The sequence below is a fragment of the Durio zibethinus genome, chromosome 10 (genome assembly GCF_047325235.1).
Source record: "Durio zibethinus cultivar Kanyao isolate XHJ-2024 chromosome 10, ASM4732523v1, whole genome shotgun sequence".
Taxonomy (NCBI): domain Eukaryota; kingdom Viridiplantae; phylum Streptophyta; class Magnoliopsida; order Malvales; family Malvaceae; genus Durio; species Durio zibethinus.
This window is the reverse complement of record NC_143171.1, coordinates 5,887,117-5,906,553: the sequence shown is the minus strand read 5'-3', so window position 1 is coordinate 5,906,553 and position 19,437 is coordinate 5,887,117. Positions and strand designations below refer to the sequence as shown.

Sequence of the window (19,437 nt, the reverse complement as noted above, 5' to 3'; positions counted from 1 at the left end):
TGATGATGAAATTTTTAAATTTGAAAATTTTATAAATAGAATTAATAAAATTACATAATATTAATTTTCATTAAAATTGATCTATATTTGTTAAATATGGTTTGGGAAAAAAAAATTCTGATATGTTGAGTTTTCACTACAACAATTAAAATTTTTAGTGACAATTTTTTATGATTATAAATAATTTTGTCATAAATATTAAGTTTTTTGTGATGAAATTTTCTTATGATACTATTTTAATAAGTAATTATAATGTATTGTTTGTCGGTCATTAATATAATAGTAACTGTAACGGTTTAAATTTTTTCATAATTAAATCCTCACTCTAAATATGTTTTTGTGATACAAAATTATCTGTCATTATAAAATTATCATAGATAAAGTGCATAAAAATGGTAGCAGGTGAATTTTGGAAAAAAATAATATACTAGTGACAACATTGAAAGTAGTTGCTACTATTAAACATTGTTGTGACAAAAAAAATTAATTTCTCACATAATACTTTACTTTTTGTTTTGAAAATTTTTATCACCATTAAACATAACATAATACTATCAATTATATGTCATCATAATTACAAATTTATCACTATAACAATTGAAATTACCACTATTAGAAAATTTTATGAAAATTTAAATTTTATTTTTATCATGGAATTGAAATGGAGTTATTCAATTTGATTTATTCATTTGAAATCCATAATGTTTTTGTTTTGTTCATGTTCAGATTCATAAAATCAAAAGTTAATTGCACAAATAAATGGGTCATTTGATTTATTAATTTTACTTATAAAAAAGTTATATTACTTATATATATGATAATAAACTATTTTAAAAATAAATATTGCTTCTATTTTATTATTATAATTAATAATTTTTTATTTGCATTAAATAAATTTAAAAATTAAAAGAATATGTGTAAAAAATGTTTTTAATTATTTTTTTTACAGTAGCATCAAGTCCTCACGTCTAAAATAATAGAAAAAAAAAACCTGATTTTAATTTCATGTCTAAAATAATAGTAAAAAAAACAACTCTTTGCCGTCAAACCTCTCACGATTGTTGAATTTCTAAGGTAATTTTTTTTTACCTAAAAATGTTGTCTCTAATATGATTAAAATATTCATACTATTTAAGAGACACCTCTTTTTGTCGTCAAACCTCACATGTATTGTTGTTGAAGTTCTGAGGTAAGTTTTTTATTTAAAAATCTTTTCTCCAATATTATTAAAATATTTATATTTTAGTTTTACTTTGATTTAAACAATTAATTATTTTTTTAGAAATTTGTAGTTTATGATCTTTTATGATTTAAAAATATAAGTTTTTTAATCATTACATAATTAAAATATAGGTAGTTGTGTATTCACTCTATTGCAAGATATGGTTTAGGGGGTAGAATAAGAATTTAAAATCTTTGTTCCGGATTTATGTTGCTTCACTATTTTGGATGATTTGCATAGATATAGTTTTCATTTATTCTTGACTTGTTTGATTTTGCAAATAACAAATTTATCTTTGATACCCTTGTTTATAATTAACTCTATTTTTTTATACCCTTATTTATTTATTTGTTTATTTATCCTAAGTAAATTAATCGAGTATTATTGAGGGATATTGTAAAACTTTTGAATTTTAAGAATTATGATTATGATTATGTATTCTAATTAAAATATTAATTAGTTTTCAAGAATAAAATGGCTAATATTTTATTATCCAAATCTTTGGCAAATTAAAGTGATGCACAACATGATACTCTCCATACTGTAGATAAGTCTCAAAGTTGCCCATGTGCCTAATCAACTACCTAATACTCTACTTGACAATTCAAATACTGATATAAGTCTAGATGGACAATTTTTTGCTTCCACTAATTTTGTGATTTCAAAAAACATATGTAACAATGTTTTTATTAAATTAAGTGATAAATATGACTGTATATAATGATATATGTTCTCTAATTGTAAATTTTTTTAATAGGGAATGAAACTTTTAATAAAAAAGAAAGAGGACCATCCAAAAATACAAAACTAACCAAAAAGAAAGCCAAAGTTAAAAAGCTTGATGTCCTATTTCCTCCTCCATACTACAAGGTATGTTGTAACAATGCTAACCTTTTCAATGCAGAAGTAACAAATTGCATTCGGCAAAATGGACCTCTTCAAGTCACTAGTAATGATATAACTACAATAGTTCAATAATTAATGTCAAATAACAATTATATAAGATAATTTTTTACTAGTCATTAACTTATTATTTTTTATTTTTGTTTGTTTTGTAAGAAAATAATGAAGAGTAAACTCTATTGGAATCAACTATGGACTTCTAGCTTTGATTTCCACTTGGACATTATCATATTTGTGGACTAAAATTTTTTTTAGTAATTATTTAGTTTTTAGGTAGTAAAAGACTAGTATAGTTTTATTGATAATTGTATTTTGGATATTACGTAATTTTGATATTGGATTTAGGAAATTAGAAACATGATATATATTGGTACTTTATTTATAATTATTGTCATCATTTTCTTTTATTTTTAAAATAGTTGAGGTGACCACATTTTTATGTCACTATAATCATATTTTATTTTGAAACAACTTTTTAGGTTTTATTATTTTGTGATTATAAGTGCAATTTTCTACAACAATTTATTTTTTGTAGTCACTAATGATAGTCTTTTTACAAATTGACAAATTTTATTGTAATAATAACTAATTTATTAGTGACAATAATTATTACAATAAATAATTTAAATATTTGTGACATTATGCATTCAATACTATTTCAATAAACACTAGTGAGGAAAATTTTGTCACTAATAAAATTAACATTAGTAATTATAGTTTTGTAACTATTGCAATACTTTTAAAGTCGATATTATCGTAACAAAAAAATATATATTATTGTGAAAACCTTTTTTGTCACTATTTTAATTTTTTAAAGTTGAAAATTTATCACAATAAAGTGAGCTATTGTGACAAATTATTTTAGTCACATATTTTAATACTTTTAGTGTCAAAATTTGTGTCACCAAAAAATAGCTATTGTGTCTACTTAATAAAAATATTCATTAATACAATAGTGGTGAAGTTATTTGTGACAACTTTAAAATGTGTCACTATAAATTTAAGTAATTAAATTTTACTTTTTTAGTAACAATTTTTTTCTCCACTTAAAACACTATTTCTTGTCGTGCTTATTGATCGGTTCTCAATTTTCTCATTATAATGCAATCTCAATTCATCCATTCACGTTCAACCCTGGCTTATACATGATCTCAAGCCCTATATATATATAAAGCATATATAAAGGAGAAGAGAAACAAAGAAGATGGGAAGCATACACGAGATAGGATGATGGAAAAGAGCTGGAGACTATAAACCATACTTATGGTTTTTTAGTACATTCCTAGACTTATATATATATATATATATATATATATAAATTGTTAACAACATAAAATTTTAAAAAAATTTTAGAGTGAAGTGATTTACAAATAATTGTATTTTTTTTAAAAGAAAGAATCCAACTTCTATATGGTGTCATAGTGATCCTCGTGTTTAGGAAACTATCAAAATATTAACCAGTAGTACATGTAAAAACGTTTGTGGGTAAGCACTGTACAATGGCAGAAACTGATGCTTTTCTATTGTTTGAGGCAGATCAGTGTTCCGAAAGCTTGTAGGTATTGAGGTTAATTGAGCAAAAGGACAAAGGCAATAATTAGCCCCATTGGACCACACCCCTTCAAGGGCAAACAATGTGAGCTATCTCCATCTCTTGTTCAATTCCATTCCACAATTAATTTGGGTTTCTGATCAGTTTTATTTTTTCTTCAATGGACCATTTTTAACAAAGACTTCAACTATCGGACACACTTCCATTAAAGTATTTCTATTTCGGTTGCTGAGTGTTTATTGGAAAAAAAAAAACAAACCCTTTTGTTTAAATTTTCTTTTTGGTACAACTACTTTATCTTATACAAATTTGATAAGGTTTTTCAAGTTGGGTGATGATTGATGGAACGCTTTTTTTTTTTTTTTTTGCACAATCTTCAAAATGCTTGATTCCACAGGCTCCAAGATAGCTATCAAAGTATCAAATATGGATTTCGTTGAATCAAGCTGGAGCCTTGTGTTTGTCTCGGTTTGTCGATAAAAAAAATAGTAGATTTCAAAAAAAGATATATATAGATTATTTACTATAGGATGTGAATATTGCAATTGTTCTTAAAAATTCATTATAACTTATTTGAAAAGATAATAATTATTAGTATATTGAAATTGCTTTTTTATAGAACTTTTGATTCGTTTAGGTTATATATCTTTAATTATCTTATCTTTACTCAATCTATATGAGTTAGAATAATTTATAAAAATATTTCTGAATGCATCATGCTAATGTGAAAGAGTGCACTTAATTAACTAAGATCTTCCGGAGGGAATTAGTTCTATTAAACCAAACAATGAAAGGAAATTTTGTTTTGATGGAAACATATAAAAAAAGTTCTTTCAATTTAGTAGTACATATTTTTTCTTTATCTTTGGGGCCGGTGTTTTTTGTTTTTTCCCCATCCGATCACCATTGCCATTTTAATTACAAGACAAAAACTTGTGTAACTTTGATGATGAAACACCTTCCAAATAGTACAAGTACATTAACACAAGCCTGTAAAATTCATTGCACTACTTATTCAAAGTTTGGAACTGGTACATTCCTCTCTATTCTTTCAAGACAAATGGGTGCTTTCGCATATTGTCCAATTGCCATTACCCTTTATTTTGTCTTAATCAATCAGGCCAACCCTTTCTTGACCATTTGGCATTGTTTGTGCCCCCACTACTCCACAATTCACCAACCAAAATTGGAGCATCCCAATCCCATTTCATGAAAGAAACATGGCAATCTTCCAAAGGTAAGAAACTAGACTTAGCAAAAGAAAAAATCTTCTAAAGGTAAGAAACTAGACTTTGATAAAGTTAAAATTTATGAATTGAGCTAGCTTGGTTTCAAATAAAAATCCCATGTAAAAAAAAGAACGTAGGCATTAGTCCCACTCTTTTTCCACCATGAAGTTTAATTTTTTTCGTATGACTTTAAAAAGAAGCAAAAGATGTAAGCCCCAAAAGTCTTACTTTTAAAAGGAAAGATAGAGGGAGTGAGGGTCCTCAACATTGTCTCATAACAAAGTTGAAAGGCCTGACTTTAGAAAGAAAAAAGGATTGCTTTTGGAAATTGTGAGGACCCATTTTTTCTTGAGCATTAATCAAATTTCTAAAGGGAGGACATGAAAGGAATCATGCACATTTCACATTTATGAAAGCTCAAATCAAAAGATTTGATTTTTTATTTATTTATTTTTGATTTCACATACATTTCATATTGCTTCCATTTTACTCCTACATGCCTTGAGATTCTTCATTAATTTGCTTTTTAACTTTTTTTTTCTAAAATTTTTCCCTCCTTTTTTTCTCTCTCCTATCACTCTTTCTTTTCCATTTTTTTAACAGATCTTCTTTTTTCTACTGTTTGGTACCATAAACAGAGTGCAAAACCTAAAGTTCTTTATTGATCCTTTTGCATGGATTGAAAGTAAATAAGAATAGCCTATGAAAATTGCAAAAGTATTTTACCAATTATAGCCTTTTATTACCACCTTTTCTTTCATTCTTTACCTCCAATTAGATCCACCACCATTTAATAGTTTTGACCTGATGGGACCCCCTTACAGGAGAGTGGGTCTTCATTGTCATATTTTGCTTTTAATTCCCCTTTGAAGTACATGGGTTTCCGAGCATTCTCAATCATTTTTTATAGAAATATTCCCACAAACAATCTCTTCCCTAGACATTGTTTACAACTCTCCACTTTTAACTATACATGTTTTAAGTTGTAGTACTATATGCTAAAACACCACAAATTCATCTTTATTAAGGGAAAAAAAGCGATTGCGCTAGTCAAAGTAGGACTCTCCTCGTTAAGGCCTAATCAAGTAGTGCTTCCTTTATTAAGCTTGGATATATTCATTTATACCTATTTCATTTCCCTTTTCTCTTTAACTTTCAAATTCAAAATTAGGAAGAATTTGTTGATAAATCTTACATGGAGATGGTAAATTTTGATTACATTGGGTCAGGAACTATTTATGAATGACATATATATATATATGTGAGTGTAAAACATACCAAAAAATTTCTGCTTAATTTCTTTTATCAAATTACACATATTAATAAAAATTACAATCACAATTAAATAATTTTTATAATTTTAAAAATCTATAAACACGCTGCTAATGAATGTTGAATCTGTATGTAAAAGTTCAACTTAATTAGAGCTTTGATTAATAGTGGTGAAATTTCTTTAGTTTTAACCGGAAACAGAGGAAAATAATGAGCGGATTTTACAAAATAGCTTAGGGTAAGTTGGAATAATTGGTGAGATCACCGGCACCCATGATTAATCATTCAATCAACTTTTATAATTATATATACTAATATGCAAAAATTCAATTAAAGTTAAGGCAAAAGCACTTTCAGATTAAAGTTGAAAACCTTAGCCATTATAGGCGAGGGGCGGAGTCACTCTTTTAAGTGACTGCCGCCCCAATGTTTTTTATAGGTGGGCAAAATCTGTTCTAGTTTTCCGTGCCTCCCCTTACCTAAGCTCCATGTGCCCTTCGTCTATTACCCGCCACCTCCCACTCCCCTCACCCCTTTCTTTTAATTACCTTACTTCAAAGGAATCTAGCTTCATATTCATCGATTAATTTACTGTTCATTTTCATAAAATTATTATATGAATTAATTTGAAATTAAAGGTGTTACTTAATTACTTGTTTTAGCATATCCCTAAAACTAATTTTCATTTAGCATTTGAAATTTTTTTGAGTTTGATCGTGAAATTATGACGTGATTTAATTATAAAATTTTATCTGAAATTAAATTTATTAAGTAATAAAACATTCGATTTATTCAATTAAAACCTTTAAAACAAAATTTATTTATTTATTATGTATTAAAATTTTATGATTATGTTTAAATCACGTAAAGATTCTACGATAATTCTGGTGAGATCAATTTTATGCAATTGAAGAAGGCTAATGTCATGGCATACATCAATTAGTAAAATAGTAGTAGTGTTAATTAAAGGAGATAAAAATGATTACATTTCTATTTTCTCTCATCAGGGAGCCTTATTTTCTTGTGAATCGTAATTAACGGGGACCTTATATATGCTTATATATAAGTCTTAACTCTTAACCTCACATTTAGTTAGTCCATCATGTCACATTAGTTCAAGAGTAATGATTAGGGTTTAAGTATAGGTGGAGGGTCATTTTATTTTTTTTCTCAAATCAAACAGCTCATTGATTATCCGTCATTAGTGGAATTGAAAATTTCTCTTTCCTGAAAACATTCTAAAAGTCCTTCATATCTCTGGAATTAAATACAATTTGATTGAAAATTCTCTTGAAAGGGTTTAATTTCCATTAACAAACAGATAATTCCCTGTTAGTACTGTATCTAGGAGTAAAATTTTTTCCCCAACTATATGATGTTGAGCCCACCAAATGATGCAGAAAATGTTTGAAATCAAGGATGAAGTGCAAATCAAAATCACCCTAGCTAGCTTTTCTCTATTTTGTTTTTCTTATTAAGAATTTTATGCGTAAACAAAATGCAATCATTCACTATAGAAATCATTGCCTTGTACTTGCAAATTGTTCATAAAAATACATATGAAATTCGTGGACCCCCCACCAATCTAGAAAAATTCTTATATACTCCAAAGATGGAGCACTAGAAAATATGATGGCAAGAAATATGATTCCCTCCCAACCAACTTTCCGTTGCATGAGAATATCAGGAAATAGGAGTTCGTTTTTAACTACTAATTATATGCAATGCTTTTTGGACCAGCAGTCTCATTTTTTCCTAGCAAACAGTTGCAATATAATTAATGTGATCAACATCATGAAAATTTATCTTAGTTACGTAATTTATTCATCAGCACTACAAATCCCAAAGCACTTAACATATATCTTTTGATTTGAAAATCTCAGCGATCCATCATGAATAACCAGCTTTTGACGATTGTGCTAATACTAATACTTAGATCGATCCATTTATAATATCAAATTAAGTATTATTCCATTAAAGATGGAATATATATATATATATGTACAAAAATAATTTTTTTTTTTACATAAAGACAACAGCATGAACATAAAAAAAAAATTATAAATGTTGAAATTTAAATTTTAAATATATTGAATGTCATATTTTAAAAATAATTATATAAATCAATTAAACTAAGCTTTATATTGAACAAAGAAGGTAATTTCTTTTTTGTGTTGTACAATTCAACTATTTTATAACTAAATAGGCAAGTATTTCAATCAATTACCATTACTTAGTAACACTAGTAGTATAGGATATAAAGGAGCTTGGATGTTTGATGGATGCTGTGAAAAAACCCATGACATTATAGCTAGAAATTAACACTGAATATTTCTTGGGAAATGGTCCATGCTGCTTATGTTGGGACCGATCGAGCCCCACGTGTGAAGAGGCTATACACACATGTATATGTATGCATGCTTGCACACATGTATATGTATGCATCAAGATCATCATCTCCTACGTTTCAGTATTCATTTCTGTATTACCTTGACTGCTATGCCGTTATGGCCCTTAATTAATGACCATATGTGCCATGTCTTCTTGCGCTCGAACGTTCAAGAAAGTGATATGAAGCAGTTTTTAGTAGTAGGGTCGCTTAATTGGCTGGCTCTCACAGGCCATCCACGGTTATCGATGCCGGGGGTATTCGTTGCCGGCATGGCTCTAAAACTGTAAAAGAGAGAGGATCGATCCCTAGCAGGTTTATTCCAAGACTCTATGTATGCGAAAGCTCGCAAAGACTATTTTATTTTTTGAATAGTGCAAGGCGCAACATTCGCTGTAAATTCCCTCTAAATTATTAGCCTAAACTTTGCAGTCTGCACTCTGATGGATATAACTCGTTCTATAATCACGGTAGGATGTCTGTAAACACTATTTTTTTTTAATTGTTATTATTATTATTATTATTATTTTTTATTTTTCTTCTGTTTCTTTTTTCTTCTTTTTTCTTCTTCATTATCCGGCTTAAATATAGTGCATTAAATGCACAATCATTAAAGTCTAAAATCGTCATTGCTAGCTGTCAGAGATCAACCGACAAACCGCCTAACACGTGTGGCAAATGTGAATTTTCGATTAAAAAATGAGATTCGAATCTTAGAAGATTTAGGATTTGAATCCCAACAAACTTTATAAATAGAGCTTGTAATCTGCAAACAAAAAGGATGAAGAAATCGAAACAAAAAACTACAAAAAAAAAATTTACAAAAAAAAAAACAGACCTTTCTGTCAACAAAAAAAAAATTTATAGAAACAAAAAAAAATAAAATAAAAAACAGTCCCCTAAAATGAAAAATCTAGCGACGAAAATAAGGTCAGATCTAGAATGAGGACGAAAAAAGGAAGCTTTTAGGAGATTGTGAAATTTTTCAACAACCGACAACGACGGTCGATGACCAACAAAAGACGGAGGAAAAGGCGCTGCCGGCCGACGATTTTTTTTTCTTTTTCTGGTTAAGTAAAAAAAAAAAGTTTTTGTTTTCTGCTGAAGGAAAAGAATGAATGAAAAAAAATTTTTTTTACTTTTATATAGAAGACTAAACCCAAAACGATGTCATTTCAATAATGCTCAAAACAACGCCGTTTTGAGACCTGAGGATCGGCGCGTCGACCCGCAACCTGATTCGAGATCCGCACAATTGACCTAACGACCCGTTCTCCCTTCTGACCCTAGACCAGTCCAGGTGAATCGGACCAGACCGTCGTTGAACCATCAAATCGCCTAGACCAGACCAGCGTCGAATCGATCGAATCGGTCCAGACCCTTGTTGACCGGATCGTTGATCGATCCGGTTTAAGTAAAATAAAATTTTTTTAGATTTTTTTATATATTATTTTTATTATTATTATTATAATTTATGCATGTAAAAATATTTAAATTTATCAAAATAAATTTTTATTATTTTATAATATTAATTAATATAATAAAAAATAAAACAAATAAATTTTTTCTGACAATGAGATTTAAAGGTACTTCAAGCAATGATACCCATGAAATCTCTAAGTGAGAAGATTTTTTTTAATACTATCAGTATATTGGAGTATTTATAAAAAAATTTTCAATACAATAAATTTTTTTTTATAAAATAACAAAAAATTAATTAATATATTAAAAAAATAATATAAATAAGGAAAAAAGAAATTTTATCCAATGATGAAATTTTAAAAGTATTTCGAGTAGTGATGCTTTACGAAATTCCTATGTTAGAAGATTTTTTTAAAAAAATATTACCAGTGTATTGAAATATTTATAGAAAAACTTTAATACAATAATTTTTTTTCTTCAAAATTAATAAAACAATTAATAAAATTTCTAGAAAAATGAATAAAATGCGTGCATTAACATATTATTATTTGTATTGCATACATGGCGTAATCTTTTGTGAAAAAGATAAATTTGAGCCTCCAAAGATGAGATTCTAAGGTATTTCAAAAAGTAATGCCTAAGAAATCTCTAGGTGAGAAAGAGTTCTTCTAATGTTACCGACGTACTGAAACATTTTAAGAATTATTTCAATAAAAAAACTCTAATTTATTTTTCTCGAATAATATTTGAATATAAAGATAATAAATAAAAAATAAAAAAATCAAGAAAGTTAATTTTCAAACATAAAAAATAGGACTATTTTTTATCAAAATCAAAGGATAACACGTAGTTAATTAGTATCGTTGTAGTCGGACATTGTGAGGGTGCTAATCATTCCCCACGCGTAGCCAACTCCCGAACCTAGATTGTTTCGCAGACCATAAAATTATTTTTTTAATAAATTTTAATTAATTTTAAGATTTCATTAAAAATATATGTTTTAATAGGTGGTCAATCGTACCTGACCAAAAAAGATTGATGGCGACTCTTTTTTTATTTCTTTTTTAAATTCGTCATACGGACATAAAATCATTATGACAATGTCATACCATAATATCTAAAGTATTAACATGTAAATTGTTAAGCAATATTACCCCACTTCTATTACGATTTTATATTTTTTATAATTTTATATTTAAATTAAAATTTTTTATTTATTATCAATCGATTTTAAATTATATGTTTAACATGGTAAGCTCAAGGCCTATTATTTCTTTTGTGATTATCATATGATAGGTTTTTTTTTCTTCGACTATACGTGATAAGATCTGCTAAAAGGTATTATCCCACATCTATTAAATTAGTTAACTGCTTACTAGGTAATAAATCTAAACTATCAATATTATGTAATAATAAATAGTTGAATTAGGAGCTAGCAAATTAAGTTCATGATTGTTATTTATTTTTTATTTTTAAACAAGTTACTTAATGAGTAATTAAGACATTAAAATATAAATTCATCATAATTGATTAAAATTAAGCAAAGAATAAAAATATAAAAAATTGAATAATTGAATAAGATTTCTAAAACACATTTTCTCTCACTCTCCCTCTTTTGGATAAGTAGTATTTGTATTATCCAAATAAATCAGTAAAATTGCTATAAAGTACAGCAGGCTGCTAGTAGTAGGGACTCGCCCGAACCTGACCCATTTTTATGGTTTATTAAACCCGAATCCGACCCGACCGACTCGAAATTAATAAAATATTATTTTTTAAATATAAAATATTATTTTTTAAATGTAAATATTTAAAAATATAATTATATAAATATATATAATTAATTAATTAAAAAATAATTTTTTATATAATATCGGGTCGGGTTTTAGGCATACCCAAACCCGACCCGACCCCGACTACTCCCTAACTATACCCGACCCGACTCGACCTTAAACCCGAAATTAAAAAAAAAACCCAATCCTATAGGATCGGGTCGGACCAAAACCCGTCGGGGACGGGTTTGATTGCCGTCCCTAGCTAGTAGTCAACATCCTATACAAACATTGTGTTATTTAGGTCCAAACATCACATAAATTCCTATTTAAAAAATCATTAGAATCTAACACAAATTTTCTTTCTAAACAATCTCCAACATAATTGTTTGTTGGATATACATAAAAACAAACTCATGCATTTAGCTGTAAAAATAAAATTAATTATACAAAAAATACCAATGTATGCTTTTCTATAGTCAATAGGCAAAAGCATTTTGCTTTTATAACTTTTAAAAGTGAAACAAAATAACAACCAAATGGAATATATTTGAAAAGAAATTTGTATATAAGTTCATACTTACTTTTATGGTAGTAGTAGCTTGAAAACTACTTTTTCTAAAAGAAAATTAAAGAAGAATAAGAAAACCATCTTGGTTGATTTAATATATATATTGAAAATTGAATTTAAGATATTCAACGACCCATCTTAATTAAACTCATTGTAGACCTAATGCCATGTGCTAGTTGAGATTTTCTCGTATAGGTGAAATTTCTTTTGCATCTTTTCCTTTGACTTTATCATGTGTAAATTTAAAAGAAATTACAATTTTTTGTATATTGAATTCAAATTTATCTCATTCGATTAATGCAGTTATTTTTTAAAAATATTATTAAATAAATATAAATAAATTTTAGTATTTATAATTTTTTACTTTCAAATAATAATTTTTTTATAAAATATTAGACTTTTATTAGCATAAAATAATTTACCACTCAAAATTAAGTTAAAAAATATTTATGGAAAGCAATAAATAGAACAAAGCATTATTAATGGCATGGCAAATTGTTTAATACCATTATTTATCCACATAAGTAATAATAAGGGTGAAATAGTACTTCCATCCACAGCACAATAATTTGGCCTAACTCTCCTTCCCAAACGGACTTTCCCAAACATTACCCTCCCGTTATTCAAAGTCCGTACCACAATAGTGGGAATAATAGGGGAATAATATACGTGGCATTATCTAATTAGTCCAAAGTTGGGCGATTCGCTTAAGTTCCAGATCTGCGTTACGGCGCCGTCAAATTTCCCCGTTACAGATTCCCCGTCGCTGTTAGAAGGACCGCTACCATCACCCACAAGCCACAACCACCCCCTTTAAAACCGCAAACAAATCCTCACCGTTCAACGTACTCTCCCCTCTCTCATCATCGCCATTATCATCATCATCATCATGAAAAGCTAAAAAAAAAAGAAACACACAAAACGAACGCTCAAAACCAACAAAATTGAATTATCTCTCTCGCTCTCTCTCAAAAAAGAGATCAAGAATTTTTATTTCCTTTCTAATTATGAGGAGAAAGTGTAGAATTGGAGAAATTGCTGTTATGGAGCTAGCTGACGTTCGAGTTCGAACGCGAGCCATGGCAACCGAAACAATTCAGAAGAAACGCAGAAGATTAAACGACGACGAAGAAGCTGAATTTAAACTAACTTCTTCAAACACCTCGAGGATGACGTATATCCAGTTAAGAAGCCGGAAAATTTTGGTGGATCATCATCGTCGTAATGAAAATCGTTGTTTGAGCCCTAACTCGGATCATGATGATGACGTGTCATGCTGTTCAAGTAATATCGGACCGAGCGAGAAAAGGATTATCGAATTGCCAGATCTGGAGGTGAATTTTGAAAGTTCTTTTTTTTTTTTTTGAAAAATTTAATAAGCTTTGTCTTTATGGATTCTTGGAATTTCAGTTTGTCCAGCTTTAATTGCTGCTATTAAATTAGAGAATTTTAATTTTTTTTTTCATTTTTAATACATTTTGCAGGATGAGAGTATCGAAGTTGAAACATCCACGCATTTTAGCAGCAGAGAAAGGTCTGTATAAATTTTATTGTTTTTATTTTAATATTTAAGTTACTGTAACTTACTTTGTCACGTCTCTTGAATTCGAATTTCAAAAGCAGCCGATCTAAATTTTCTTCTTTTTCCTTTTTAAATTTCTCTTTTTCTTATATATATATTCCTCTCAAATTCTTTTGCTCTTCTTTGTCCATTCGGTGAATTGTAGCAGAAGAGAAACGACGCCGTCCAGTGAGCTCGGACCAGAACCAGAAGACCTGGATTCAACGTCGAGGCCATCAGAGGCGAACTCTCACCGTAGATCAACGGTGGAGATGATGTCAACCGAAGCTGAACTCGAAGAATTCTTTGCAACTGCCGAGAAAAAACTTCAAAAACAGTTTGCTGAAAAGTATGGTCATGCACAATCTCTTAAAAACCAATATTTTCTTTACTGTTTTTACATTTTCTTAGCAACCAAACGGTAATTTGAAACTAAAAAGTAAAATTTTCTTTTCGTTCACTGTTTTTAGGTACAACTACGATATTGCCAAGGATGAACCGTTGGAAGGACGTTATGAGTGGGTTCGATTAAAGCCATGAAGAAAAAGCCAAAACCAAAAAAAAAAAAAAAAAAGAAAGGAAAAAGCAAGGAATAATTTATTTAAAAGAAGAAAACAAAAGATCAACCAGGCGATTTCTCTTAGGTACTACTACTAATTTAAAATTTTAGTTTCTCTTTGCATTCGTATAGAATGACGAAGAAGAAGGGAGAAGCTGTTGATTGGGAATGAGAAAGAGGCTTCTTTGGAAGAAAAAAAAAACAAAGAACGAAACAGTTATTGAATAACGAAATTCTGTTTGGAGTACATATTTTGCTGGTTTTAGGAAATTTTCAGTCCCCGAAATTCGTGTCTGTTTTTCTGCTAAAGTCTGCTGCTACGCTGCTTCTTTCTTCCCTCTTCTCTGGTACGGCTACTTCTTTCTTTTCGTCAGTTGTAGTCATTATTAGTAGCTTATGTATTAATTTCTTTTTTTGCATTAATTTAATTCAATAAAATTTACTAATACTAACTGAAAACTCTTTTTTTTTTATTTTTTTCCTTTTCTTTTTTTCAATTATATTGTATAACTGTTTTTTTTTAATATATTTTGGAAATACCGTCAAATATAAATATAGTATTTTAATTAAACAAAAAAACGAAAGAAAAACGAAAAAGAAAGAAAGAGAGAAAAGGAAAATAATCAGATAAGGAAAGAGTCAATGGTGCTAATGTAGAGCACAGGAGAGGCAACTGTACGCATCATGCTGATTGCCGAGTAAGTTAGGGACACGTGCTTAGTATTGGAATGCTGATCTTATTCCGAATTAGGAATTTTTTTTATTAAAGATAACGAAGTTAGGAGAAAGGAAAAAAAAAAAGAAATGTAAAAACTTAAAATGGAATCTTAATTTTTGAAATTTCATCTTTTAAAAGTTGCTGGTGAATTCTTTAAACAAAGCTCTAAGTTCTCCAAATTCAGACTTTGCGAGTTCATTTCATTCCCATTTAATTATTTTTCCTCTGATAATTATTTTTGTCTCTATTTCACCTTATTTATTTCTATGGCGAATAAAATTTGAATGATACTTTTTTATGTATGAGATTTATTTTATTTTAGAATTTATTCCTCATATAGTTTTTTTATGTATAAGAGATTTATTTATTTTTAGAATTTATTCCTCTTATAATATGCTTTTATATAATATATGTGTATATTATCATTTTTATTCAATAAAAATCTAATGTCCATTAATATAAATGTGAAAATTGATAAGTAGGTCAATAACCTTATTGCTGAGTGTGATAGATCACTATGGCGATGAATGAATGGGTCATGCAAAGTAATATATATATTATTGGATAAAGGAATGAATTATTAAATCAATTTTCATATCGCTCGTTACATATGATTGGACTTATTAAAAAAATATTATTAATATGTTTAATGTATGTAGGAACGATAGAATAATTTTTACAATAATAATTGATATAATAATTGAGAAGGGATTTATATATATGTATATATCAGTGTAAATGTTACATTTATTTTATCTTTAGATTAAAATAGTTAATTGTAAGTGTTATAAATTTAATTTTTATTCAAAAATAAAAAAAATATAAAACTTATATTAATATAAATGAATCTTTACTCATAATAATTTAAACTCTCATTAACTAATAGGAAAATTAAATAATTACTAAAGTTTTTGTATGTTTAATAAAAAGTTGTTTATAACTTGGTTGTCCTTTCCACGTTGTATTGTGGAATGGTATTTCAAAAACGTGAAGACCTAATTTCCCTTTGAAAATATAGTAATGTTTAATCGAAGACGACCCAATGACACATTATGCCAAGCAAGTTAAAATGATAAATGCGACGGAGAAGTAGACTTTTGCCACCATTTTCCGAGACACGGAATCACCAACCAAACCTATATTCTATCTTTTATGTCTTGTTATGTTATTTAGAGCTCCTAATGAACAATTTTCACTCAAATCACATAATGTTGTCGTGTCAACAAATTTCATTGCTACCAAACACTAGGAATTACCGAATGCCAATGATGAGACTATGATGGAGAATTTATTAGGAACGGTGATGGTTTAATTTAAAATTCTTAAATTTTCATCCTTTTTGTTTTTTTATTTGATTTACGATTTAGATTTGAATTTAAAATTTTAATTTTAGAATCATTTTTAATATTTATTAAGCAAATAATTCATTGATACAACTGTGATCGTTTTAATATCATATATATTTGTCACTTAAATATATTATTTTGTATATATATTAAAACATTATATATATGAAAAAAATAAGAAATTAAAACCTTAGAATTAGGCATCAACAGTGTGTAAATGTGTACATAAATGTCTATAAAATTAAGAAAGATGAGATAGATTTTCCTCATAGGGAGGGACATTAGTCATTGACAGAATAATAAGGGTGTTATTTGCTTTCTTTTCCGGTAACTATCTTGTCTCCAAAAAGGCAAAATGCCACAATAGAAGTTTTTAGTTTATAATCTTATTTCCTTAGCTGGAGTATTTTCAAACTTTATTCATAAAAGCAAGTAATTTTGTACAACTGCACTCAATGTCAGCCTGGCAATTCCATGTCACTCTTTTTCTTCCAATTCTCCTCTCTTTCTCCTCTGTGTATGGGTAAGCCTGCAATTATCTTCATATCTCTTCCATTTTTTCCTGGCTACTTCAAATTCGAAATTTCTTGTGAGCTTGAAGTGAAATAAGTACCCATTTGCCAAACTCTTCAAATCATTCGTTGTTCATTTACCTTCCAACACAAACATGATCTTCCGATTTTATTCAATAACCTTTTTTTCTTTTCCCCAATTTCCTCATTCCTTTCTCTTGTTTCTGTTTTTAGTTCTGAATTCTTTCTCCCTAATTTACAGTAGTATGGATTTTTACATTGATTATTAAGAGGTCCATCTCGCTCTTTCATTAATCTGTTCTTCAATAATCTCGTTTTTTTTTTTTTTCACTGTATTTTTTTTAATTATTCTAAAATTATCAAAATTCCATTAAATAGTGAAATCAAACTCTTCTTTTCTGGTGTCAACTCATAATAACCAAACTCTTCTTTTCTGGGGTTAACTCATAAATAGGCAACTTTCAATATGCAAAACCATGAATCCTTACAGCTTGGTTAAGGAACTGCTGGATGAAAACATAAGACGATGGAATCGGGAACTAGTCTATTCTTTGTTTGGGGAAGGAATGGTTAAGGAGATATGCTCAATACCAGTAAGCGGAAAGGGAAAACCAGACATTCTGGTTTGGCACTATGATAAGGGACGGAGGTAGATGGTCAAGAGTTGATACAATCTACTGTGTCCCATTGAAAACACCGTAGAGCCAGCTGACAATAGCAATAGAGCAACGTGGAAAAAATTTTGCTTTGTTGAAGTGCCAAACAAGATAAAATTTCAATATGGAGACTTTATCATGGTGCATTGCCAGTCATGGTAGACCTTAATAAGAGGGAAATGAATGCAGCAAGAACCTGTTTCAGATGTGAAGAAGAGGAGGAAACAGAACTTTATGCAATCCACAAGTGCTCTTATGTTAAAAATATTTGGCACCAACTGGCTCTTTTGATTGAAACTGATGGGAATGAAGGCATGACATTGACTAATTGGGTAAAACAGAACAAACAAGGCTTAATTATCAAGATAACAAACTTTCGTGGTGATAGTTTGTTCCACATGGATAGGCATGAATGCATCGCTGTATGGGGAAGAAGGAGAAACTTGTAAGAAATAGTCAACTTTATCAAGAGATACCAAACGGTATATAACTTAGCTCAACAAAAGGGTGGAATGCAGAACAGGCCAAATGACAACAAGTGGATGCCTGTTTTGTCTAGGTATTACAAGGTTAATTTTGATGGTTCATTGAATTTACATCAAAATACGGGGGGCACAGCAACATTTATGAGAGATCATGAGGGGTAAGTGATAGGGACAGCTAATTTTAAAATTGAAAATGTTGCAGATGCGCGCACAGTGGACGCAAGGGTAGCAGCCAAGGCAACGGAGTTTGCTTATGATCTGGGGTTAAACAGAATAATAGTTTAAGGAGATGCCCTTTGTGTGATCAATAGACTACAAGCTCGAGAGCCAGAACTATCTCCTATAGAAGTGATTATTGAAGATACCAGAGATGTACGGAGAAGTTTCATGATTGCAAGTGTGTGCGTACAACAAGAGAAGAGAACTCTGCGGCCAATTAGTTAGCCTAGGACGCAGTATGTAATCTAGAGGATAGGATATGGATAGAAGATTGTCCTGACTTTCTTATCAACATCTTTCATGCTGATTGTATTCAAGTTTCTTAAATAAAATGAAAAAGATAATAATGCAAAGAATTGATGAAAGAAGTCAAAATATTTTCATTTTGAAAAAAAAAATAGAAATTAAAGTTAAAAAAGTACCCTCATTTAAGAAAAAACTCACCACAAATAGTCTCGACCAAGAATTGGCCTTGCCATTAAAAGAAAAAAAAAAAGGACATCTCAAAAATTATTATAAGAAAAAAGAAAAGAAAAGAAAAACTAATAAACTAACTAACCTAACATATTGAATTCTTTTCACCTTAATATTTGCATGTGAGGTTTGGCATTGACAGCTTTATATTCATGTAATAATATCAGAAAAAAAATTATTTAACATATCATAGATAAAATTTTTAATTTTCATCAATAAAATTAAAAAACTACTGTATTACATATTCTATTAAAGTTTATTTAAAATAAATTAATTAATAAAAAATAAAAACATGTTATAATATTTAATTTATTGTGAAATTTAAAAATGACTAAGTGAATACCCGCCTTGCCGCCGGTCAAAATTTTTTTGTTTTTTCATTTTTATTCACCAACAAAAAAACTTAAAATTTAAAAGAAGTTTATTAAATTAAAAAAAGAAAAAGAAAACAAAAAAAGGAAAAATAAAACAGAGGTAAAAAAAAAAAAAAAAAAGAAAAAAAGTTTGGTATAAGTAGAACCTACACACACAAAAAAAAAATCTTTTAAAAAATA

The 19,437-nt window shown here is 28.7% G+C and overlaps 1 protein-coding gene across 2 annotated transcripts; it reads left to right on the top strand.

Annotated features, from left to right (window-relative positions):
- The first annotated feature begins 13,172 nt into the window (after nt 1–13,172).
- LOC111292259 (cyclin-dependent kinase inhibitor 5-like) lies at nt 13,173–14,902 on the top strand. 2 transcript variants are annotated; one of them, XM_022884541.2, is made up of 4 exons: nt 13,173–13,666; nt 13,817–13,866; nt 14,063–14,242; nt 14,364–14,902. In XM_022884541.2, the coding sequence occupies exons 1-4, from the start codon at nt 13,340–13,342 to the stop codon at nt 14,431–14,433; spliced, it is 627 nt and encodes a 208-aa protein (XP_022740276.1). In that variant the 5' UTR covers nt 13,173–13,339; the 3' UTR covers nt 14,434–14,902. The 2 variants fall into 2 exon arrangements, with proteins under 2 accessions (XP_022740276.1, XP_022740275.1); XM_022884540.2 differs by having other exon boundaries at nt 14,060–14,242.
- Nucleotides 14,903–19,437: the final 4,535 nt, after the last annotated feature.